At 45.5% G+C, this 9,575-nt stretch overlaps 1 protein-coding gene across 2 annotated transcripts; it reads left to right on the top strand.

Moving 5' to 3' along the window:
* The first annotated feature begins 5,343 nt into the window (after nt 1-5,343).
* Nucleotides 5,344-9,515, top strand: LOC127322856 (uncharacterized). Of its 2 annotated transcripts, XM_051351267.2 has the most exons (8): nt 5,344-5,684; nt 5,788-5,850; nt 7,915-7,986; nt 8,458-8,535; nt 8,622-8,678; nt 8,769-9,035; nt 9,122-9,218; nt 9,316-9,515. In XM_051351267.2, exons 1-7 carry the CDS (start codon nt 5,454-5,456, stop codon nt 9,215-9,217), a joined length of 864 nt encoding a protein of 287 aa, XP_051207227.1. In that variant the 5' UTR covers nt 5,344-5,453; the 3' UTR covers nt 9,218; nt 9,316-9,515. The 2 variants fall into 2 exon arrangements, with proteins under 2 accessions (XP_051207227.1, XP_051207233.1); XM_051351273.2 differs by lacking the exon at nt 7,915-7,986.
* The last annotated feature ends 60 nt before the right edge of the window (nt 9,516-9,575 follow it).

Below are 9,575 nucleotides of genomic sequence, written 5' to 3'. Positions count from 1 at the left end.
ATCTTCCACCATTGAAGGAGGTTGAAGCCACCAATAGTGCACTTAGATTTGTGGATCTTGGACGCCCAGGATCCACAATTGTACTGTAGAAGATAACTCTTTGCAAAGTTCCTACAGCTGCTGGGAGATATGATGATTTCCCTATGGTCGCTATCTTCGATTTCAGTACTCATGTCCTTCATGGCTCTCTTTCTACTTGGACAATTCTTAAGAGCAATTGCAAGTGCCCTATCAGATACTGTGATGGTATTATTCACAACGACCTTGTGTTCGCAATAAATGAGGCAGCAATGTTTATGGATGGGATCGTCGTTTTCCTGGTAATTTTTCCTCCGTATATAGCATATAAGCTGATGTAAGCTAATTTTACTGAATTGTGTTAGGGCATCTTTAATTTAATATACGTTTGTAGGAATTTTTGCTTCTTTGCTTCAAAGCTTTTGGGAGGAATACAATCATTAGGAATTTTTTTACTACTTCTAGGTTGTTTGGTTCATATATAGGATTGCTCTGGGTACCATAGTCGATAGGGAATTTACCATCTACTATACGTAAAATTAATATTCCTGGAATAGTGAATTCTTTGGTATCCATTTGATGTAATCAAACACACAAAATCTTGTATAAGAATTTAATATCTGCAATTTTAGTACGGTATACATTGCATTCTTAGATAGGAAAATTACCCTTTCAGTTCTTATTGTTACTTAAAATAAGGCATTTTAATTTGTACACTCAAACCATCAAAAGTTTGACAAAGATTATAGAAAATAGCATCAACATCTACAATATTTAATTAATATCTTTGGCTTTATCTTATAATATTACTCTGATTTTGATATTTCTCAGGCACCTAGAAAAATGCAATCACGTATATTTCACCCATAAAATGCAACTGGTTTTCAATTGTACTTTTTTCGGACTTACCTTTGTACGGTGCTGACTTAGACTTAGTTAAGAAAATCCAGGCGACTGAGACATGAACAAAACCTGTATACTATTGTATAATAATATACATGCAGCGCTCCTGCATGCATGGTTCAAATAAGAACATCATTACATGCATCTCGAAATATATTTTAATGTTACGTTTTGTTTCTTTTTCAAGCTCGTCTTTGCGGCTCAATTATGTGCCATCTGAAGTGCATTATTACCTAGGGTATCCACATAGTGACATTGATGATGAGGAGGTTGAAGGTCCTGCTAGGTCGTGGTTAGCAAACTCATGAGGGTTAGAATTCTTCCAGTCTATACCTATGGCCCCACTAGTGCTGATAGTGGTGGAGTTCGTACTAATCATGTTGTTGCTGATGATAGTGTTGTTCACTGGGGCCGTACTCTTCGCACCTATGGTTCAAGGTTTTGCTCCATGGTGTTCCGGACGGACACTAGGAGGTTATACTTATACGGAGATCGACTGCAGAAATTTTGCACTAAGCACTGGAAAACTATTTCTAACCTCGGGGGATATTCTCTTTTCCTTGGATTTGAACTATCTGATTTTCATTAATAATATAGGAGCGGGTGCGGATGGTGCTCCAGGATATCTGACAAGAAAGAACCGTGTTTACACCTTGAGCCATGCACTTGGCTATGAATTTAGGTCTCATCCTGAAATTTGCCGTTTCGGTATCAATAGTATGCACCAGACTGAAACTGTTGGATTCTTCTCAACCGTCAGTACTCCATGTGCATGGTCAGAGACTCCTTTTTGTTCATTCCAAGCCTCGCCAACACCGTGGATTGGCTCTAGCCGGGCTATGTGTATGTACTCCGTAATAGGAATAGGATGATCGCGTTCGATCAGTTGGTGTCGACCTCCTGTTCAACTCTTCCTTTTGACTGGATTAGCTGGTGTAGTGGTCTGCTAATTTGTCACTTGCACACTACAGGGCTTGTAATTTAATCAAACACCTTTTGTACACATGTTTATTGGTCTGTCTCTTCGAGGTATTTCCCTTTAGTAGCGCTTACTTTTGGCATGCATATATATGCATCATCTCTGTTTTCGATGTTTGTAATTTAAGTTATAAGTGGTAGTTCATTTAAATAAATTGCAAGTGAGTGTTTCCACCTGTTTATTTCTCCCCTAGAAAAACAACAGCCCGAAAAAGGAAATTTAAAAAGTTAGTGGAAATAACACGAATGTTGATACAAAACTAACAAAAAAAAGAATAGTAAAGAGCAAATGGAACTTTTACACTTTTCTATAACAAAAAAGTAAAGAGAATTGACAAACAAGAAATAAGAAAAAAATAAAAATGTATCACGCGCACGTACCAAAATAACTGGAGTGTTGTGAAGCTAGCATAGCCAAATAGCAAGAAAGCGACAAAATAGAAACAACAAAGAAGTGAGGGACGTGGTTCCTATTGGTGATGGGGCTGCTAAGTCAGGTTTGCTGGCGCCTGGAGGTGTCGTCGCTCGAGAGGTTTGCGATTTTCTCGCCACCTTAGCTGCTACCTTCCCTGGATCTGCAGTTGATTGATGGGTTCTCCCAATTTCATGGCATGTCATTGTCGGCGCGTTGGAGTGTCGTGCTTGGAGTTCGTTTGTGTCATCATGTCGTCCTTTGTGTTGGCTAGTGTGGGTGTGGCCTTGTTGTTTAGATCTGTGTTCAGTTGCGAGTGTGGGCGCGGTTTGTATGGGCTTGGCCCTGTTGTTGTTGGTTTTCGTCCGGTTTTCTCCTAAAAACTGTACACTCTCTTCTTAATCAATAGATGAGGCAAAGCTTTTGCCTCCGTTTCAAAAAAAAAAAAAAAAAGAAACAACAAAGAAAGAGAATAGAATCACGAGGTGAGCGCTTCGCGCCAGAGTGATCGCCCGGGTGGTCAACTGCCAGGGAGAGAATCTGGTATGTATTTTCCGTTTTTTCGATAAAGGGGATATATATTAATATCAAAAGATACTAATTACACCCAGCCTCTGCAACAACGCCCCACCCTAATGGCAGTACGGATGCACACAGCCAAAAAAGAGAAAAGAAAACTAAAAAATAAAAGTCCCGCTACAGCCTTCTAGACCTAGCAACAATAATACAACCACCACCGTGACAACACCTGAAGTACAGACTCTCCAAAAGCGACGCCTCCAAGAAGGAAACAGTGCACCAGCACCGTCGTCGCCCGACCAAAGGTCTTAGAATTTCTCCCTGAAGATAGTCCCCACTCTCAAAACAATGCCTCCAACAAGAACATTGCCAGGCACAACCAGTTAAGGCCAGACCTTGGGTTTTCACCCTGAGAGGTAAGACTCCGAACTTCCCCTGTGCTGCCGCCCCCACATGCATACCACTGCTGCAAGCCCGGAACGCCAAGCGGATCCCTCGGCATCACGTTGACTCGAACCTCCTTTAGTCGGTCCACCAATCCGGCCTTCATGATATTCCTTCTTCGACTTCACCATGGACCAAAAAGTCACCGAGATGTCAACACAGAATATAGCTTTGCGCTCCCTCCGGGAACCAAACGGTCGGAATAAAAACATGGGTGCGCGCGACCGAATACCACCCGATCCACGCAAGCTGCAGCAAAATATGCACCTGTTCCATTCGCAGTGAGCTTTCCGGAACTCATCTCTCCAGCCAGATCAAAGCAAACTGACCTCCGGTAGATCTTCATCTTCGCTTGCGAGAAACCCGAGGACCGCCACCAAAAACAAAGCAAGACCAGCAGCCCCACGCCGCCAGTCCCTCCTGCCGGATCACCAGGGAAGAAGACGGCGGCGTGGATCATGCGTACCACCGCTGAACCATCCGGGGGCGGAGGCCGCCACCGCTCCACCGAATCCTCCATGGCTACCGACGGAGAGCATCAGGCCCCGGCCAAATAGCCGTGCCGCCCGGCTTCCTCCACCGGCGCTTCATCACCTCCCATGGAACGCCACCGTGGAAACCCTCTCCTCCCCCTCGTCATTCGACGGAAGGGGCACCGCCACCGCCACCGTGGCCGGGGCCGGGGCCGAGGCCGGCAGCAGCGGCGGCTGAGCTGCGGCGCTCCGGGGGCGGCTGCTCGGAGCGGGGCGGGTAGATCCTCCGCCGCCGCCCGGGAGGGGGGCGGGAGAGGAGGAGGCGGCGGCTCGGGTAGGAGAGAGGAGGCGGCTAGGTTAGGAGAGTACCGCCCCGGCCGCCTCAACACGATTCTGCCGACGCCCTGTCTGCCGCGACATCGACGACGCCGCAGACGCGCCCACGGTCGGTGCGGCCCTGCGCATCCACTCCGGGCCATCTTTCGCCTTCATCGACGAGGTTCGCCGCGCTGCGCCGAGGCCGCGGATGCGCAGCAGCTGCGCGCCGTCGGCCGACGGCGAGCTGCCCCCCGAAAGAACCGCTTCACACCGGTTCGGCCCGATTCGGGGATCGGTGGCGCCGTCGTAGGTGGCGAACGCCGCCTGGTGAAGCGGGGCGAGCTGCGTGCGAAGGCGGGACCTCGGGCGCCCTCCGGCGGCCCGGGTTGAAGGACGTGCTCGCGGCGAAGGGCCGCAAACCCGCCAGGATCGCCAAGGGTGTGGGCGGGCTGCCGAACACCGTCGTCCGTGCCGCAGCCCGAGTGTAGACGGGCGACGCGTTGATCCATGTGGGAATTGGCGAAGGCGATGGCGGCCACCACGCGGGGCGCCCGTTCTTTGGCGGCGGAGGCGGGCGGTGGGGCCGGCGGCGGAACGGCGGCCGGTGGGGCCGGCGGGTGCTGGCCGGCCTTGATCTCCGCGAGCTCGAAACGGATGGCGCGGAGATCGCCGGCGAGGTCCGCCAAAGTAGCGGGCAGGAGGTCGAGGCCCGTGGGGCGGCGGCGGCCTGGTCTCCGTTGGCGGCGGCGGCGGCTCCCTGCAGCGCGTGGGCGCCGGTCATGGCGGCGGCGGTGGCGGTGGTGGTGTTGGTGGCTGCGGCGGACGTGGCGGTGATGGGGTCGACGGGGGGGCTGTTGGAGCCCATGAGACCTAGGCAATCTGATACCAAAGTATTTTCCGTTACAAGTAGCAACACACGAGTATTATGCTACTTCATCCGATTCATATTAATTGTCAATGGTATTGGATGTATCTACTAATAAAATGTGTCTAGATACATCTATATTTAAGGCAATTAATATGAATCGATGGGAGTAGTAAAGTTATACTTAATAAAAACTTCTTATTAAGTGCATTTCAATTCTACATACGAAACAAGATCTGTACAAAAATTAGAAAGTGTGCATGGAATACTCCAAAACTCGTCTAACTAAACGCTAGATTCTGTTAGCATTCTGAAACCATCAGAATTCTCAATCTCAACAAAACAACAGAGAATCCGGACCGAACTGTTGCCTTCGTGAAGAGATATAAAGAATCGTGTCCTGTCAAATCGATCATGTCTACAGTATCTTAATAATTTCTGATCTACTCTGCTTTCGTGATTTCGATACCCCGCCCTCCCAGCTTGAAGCTCGAAGTCGACGCGCTTGTGCACAGTTCCGCAGATGGCCTCGCTCTGCGCCTCCTGGTGTTGGGCGGCTCCCGTGACTGTCTCCGCCACATCCCCAAGCACGCGCCCGGCTCGCATGACCCTGCGCGCCCCCTCGCCGGCGCCGTTGCCGAGGATCCAGCTGGGGCGACACCCCCGCGACGCATTCTTCGTCTCCCGGTGCCAGAAGGGCGCCGATCGCAACCCTGAGCCCAAGCCGGAGCCCGAGCTGGAGCAACCGGACGTGGTAAGCTGCACACTTCAGTCTTATTTTACCTTCTTCCACGCGATAAGATTCCTGCCTACAGGCTCTGCTCTTTTATATGCCTGACCGTCAATTACTTCTCTAGGTAGACAACTTCTTCAAGAAGCTGGATAAGGCCCGAGATGACTATATAGTCGAGAAAGGTTGGGTAAGTTTTGCTCGTGTGAGAACTAGCTTATCAGTAATCCCTTCTATCGTCTTTTGCCAAATCTACAATTAGTGCTTTGGTTATTTATTTGGAATACCAGATTATATGACAATAACTCCCTGCAAAAAAAAAATGACAACAACAAGAATTTGTAGTATTTTCCGAAACTTATATACTATATATCTCTGTCCATAAAAGGATGTCGAAAGTTTGTCTAAATTTGGATGTATCTATACACACATAAAAGGATGTCGGTGATTTGTCTAAATTCGGATGTATCTAAAAGCACTCCAAATTTAGACAAACCTTCGACATCCTTTTGTGGACAGAGGTAATAGTAGTTAGATTGCTTTGTCGGAAAAGCGATGTGCTTGCAGATAGAGGATTTTAGGCCCGTCGGTTTAATGCACTCGGTGGCTAAGTTGATCTGCAAGATAATGGTCAATCCTTAAGCACCTTGCCTCAACGATATGATAACCAATAGTCACAGTGCTTTCATAAAAAAAAGGTCTATTCACGATAATTTTCTTTATGTTTGAAACACAATTCAAAGAGGTCTGGTCCAAGAAAAAACCATGTTTGTTCCTCAAGTTGGACACTACGGGTGCTTTTGATTCAGTGTCCTGGGAATATATGTTAGACCCGGTGGAGAAGGTAGGCTTTGGGCAAAGATGGAGAGATCTCGGGTGCAGTGTGTTTGGTTCTAGAGCAAAACCCAACCTAGCCTTTCCTAGCTAGGCTTGCCATTTGGTACAGGTGATTGCCGGATCGGGTGGAATTCGGTCGTGCGCACCCATGTTTTTCTCTGGCCGTTTGGTTACAGAGGGAGCGCTTCGAAGCTCTGCTGGCGGTTATTATCATGGAGCACGTTCTCGTTTCGTGGTGCTGGCGGAGAATGACATGGAAGCCGAGATCTGAGGTCTTGCAATGGTGACTCGAGTCTTGGTGCCGAGGAGGAATTAGCTTGGTGATTTGTGACTTGGAGCAACGGCATGCGAGTGGGGGCGACTGTACATAAGAAGTTCAAAGTCTTACCTTTCAGGATGAAAATTCAAGGTTTGACCTTAATTGGTTGTGCCTGGCAATATTCTTGTTGAAGGTATTGTTTTGAGAGTGAGGACGTTTTCTTCAGGTTGAAAACGTAAGATCTATGATCGGACGATGACAGCGCTTGTGCACTGTTACCTTCTTGGAGTCGTCGCTTTTGGAGAAGCTGAACTTCTGGTGCTATCTTGGTGGTGTTAGTACTGCTGTTTTAAAGGATTAGATCACTGTAGCGGGACTTTTCTTTTTTGATAATTCTTCTTTTTTTCTGCTGTGTGCATCCGTAATGTCGCTAGGGCAGTGCATTGTTGCAGAGGCTAGGTGTAATTGGTATCTCCGCGATATTAATATATGCTCTTTGTCGAATTTTTTTTTGGTACAGGTGATAAAAGCTTGCTTTCGATAGCAATCCTGCTAGTAACTGCCGCTAAATGCTTTCGCTGGCCGGCTAGCCAAATTGGCTCTCCGGCGAAGCGCAACGAAATTAGTACCACTGCGGTACTTGTGTTAACTCAGCTAGGCAATGCAACCAAACGAATAGGTTTGCTCGTGTGCTCTTTATCTTGTCTGAGACAAGCGCTGAGCCTGATAATGGCAAGTAATCCGCTGGGGTCCCCTTAGTTTTGTTTTGGACTTTGTTCAGCTTCTTGTTTTAGCTAGTCCCTCTCTAGCTTGTATCTCGAACAACTTCTTTCCGGTAAAATGAATTGGCACAACACCTGCCATTATTTCTATCTCATAATAAAATAAAAGTAATCATACTACATTGATGGTTTATACAGAGCCTAATAATCAAGAGGAACTGAGAGAGATTACAAAACTATGATATCCTATATATAAGGGTGTTAATTTTACAAAAAATAGGAAGTTCCAGGACCAAGTTCAAGACTAGATTGCAAAAAGTAGCTGAAAAAATAATCATGTTTAATGACAAAGACAGTCAACTATTTTTGAGTTATTACAGTCTTTGCTGGATTTAGTTTTGTTGTTTCTAATGCCTGTGTTAATTTTTTTGAGAAGCATATGCCACCTGAGATCTTTCGTAAGCAAAAGGATGAAATTATTAAATACTCGTGGGAGATTGACATTCTGGTTAGTCTTCATACCATTATTGCCATTTTATATGTTAATTTCATGAACCATTGGAACAAGTTCACTTTAATTTTACTTAGTGAACAAAAAAATGTATGCAAATGTGGTAATCTAAACTTTGTTATTGTTATAGCTACTCCGATCCTTCGGTTTAACAATATCTGTTCCGCGTGAGTTGACTGGTATTTGGTAGAATTGAATCAGTTTTGCTTCTGTTAGATGGACACTGTGCATATTTATCTTATCGAGAGCAAGTATGGTCAGTGAGGATTTTATTCTCTCAAAACTCTTGAACTATCTGAGGGGAAATATGTTGTGAAACAGAAGTACTAGTAGACTACTGTTTTTTTTCATTTATGATGGAAGTTAGATGAGCATGCTTCGTCAAGTAGTAGATATATGAGCTCATCTGCTAGGCAAATGAACTACTCCGGATTCTTGATGTCTTTTGTCCCCATTTGTTGATTGTAGCATGCAGACATTGATGATATATCAAATAGAATATGCGGCCATGCACTTTCAGCTCTGGATTTAGCTTCCACGGTCATGGTAAGTATAATTGGAGTATATTGTGAGCATGCATTCGTTTTGACTTGTGCTTGTTGAATAACAATTACAATTATGTGAAAAAACAGGATATGCCATCATTAGGCCTTGGCACAAATGAAATTTCACAACAAACGGTGCACCAGGTAATTAACCTTTACTGTAAGGTATCTTTGTTCCAATTTTAATTTAGACTGCAATGGTAGACCTATACTCATCATTTCAATAATATATAGATGGTTCGGTCGTATGCAACGACATTCTGTAAGGCTGCAGAAGACGCTTACCATAAGAGGGTCCAAATAGACACGATTTGTTCGTTTCTTGGTGCTCTCGGATGTTTAGGGGCAATTGCTCATATGTTGGTTGAGGATACTGTGTCTAACCTCGAAGATGGCCATTTGAAAAGTAAGATTACCTATCAGCTGGATACAGATTACCATCAGTTCAGTAAGAAGATGAATGTTTTGCATGAGAAAATCAAGTTGACTGAACGAACCGAGGTACACCTCCTTTTGCTCATTGATATATCTCCCACCCGGGTGCGTGTCTACACTTGTATCTCTAATGGGAATATTTTTCTAAACAGATAGTTGGTAAAATACTCCTGGAAGGTTTGATACATGCAAAATCATATGTAAAAAAGCTGATCGAAGATGCACATCATCTCCAAGACCAAGACTAAGGTAAATAGTAGTAATAGTGACTTGTAGTCTTGCTGATGCACTGGTCTTAATTTTTCTGTAGCGATCAACGTCATCTCTGTTCTGTCTGTTGAAACAGGTAAAAATTTCAGTCGCGTTAAAGCCATAGGTATGATTGGGAGAGGATATCTTTGAGCTGCCTGAGGGCGAAGCAAACTATAGATGCTGGCAGTGCATCCTTTACTACTAGGAGGAGATAAAAATGCATTCTTTGTTGTAATGACTTAATAACAATTTGTGCGGTCAGTTTCACTAGTACTTTGAGTGGTTTTATACTTAGCGGTGATGGGGTCGAGCCCATGAGACCTAGGCAATCTGATACCAAAGTAATTTCCTTTA

This window comes from Lolium perenne, chromosome 2, assembly GCF_019359855.2.
Source record: "Lolium perenne isolate Kyuss_39 chromosome 2, Kyuss_2.0, whole genome shotgun sequence".
NCBI classification, from domain to species: Eukaryota; Viridiplantae; Streptophyta; class Magnoliopsida; order Poales; family Poaceae; genus Lolium; species Lolium perenne.
This window is presented reverse-complemented; position numbering and strand designations above follow the sequence as displayed.

Bases quoted from the DNA above. Each gene is read 5' to 3' on its own strand.
- LOC127322856 (XM_051351267.2), top strand. From the start codon at position 5,454: ATGGCCTCGCTCTGCGCCTCCTGGTGTTGGGCGGCTCCCGTGACTGTC. The intron at 5,851-7,914 runs GTAAGTTTTGCT...TTTTTTGAGAAG, and splicing joins ATATAGTCGAGAAAGGTTGG to CATATGCCACCTGAGATCTT. The intron at 8,536-8,621 runs GTAAGTATAATT...GTGAAAAAACAG, and splicing joins ATTTAGCTTCCACGGTCATG to GATATGCCATCATTAGGCCT.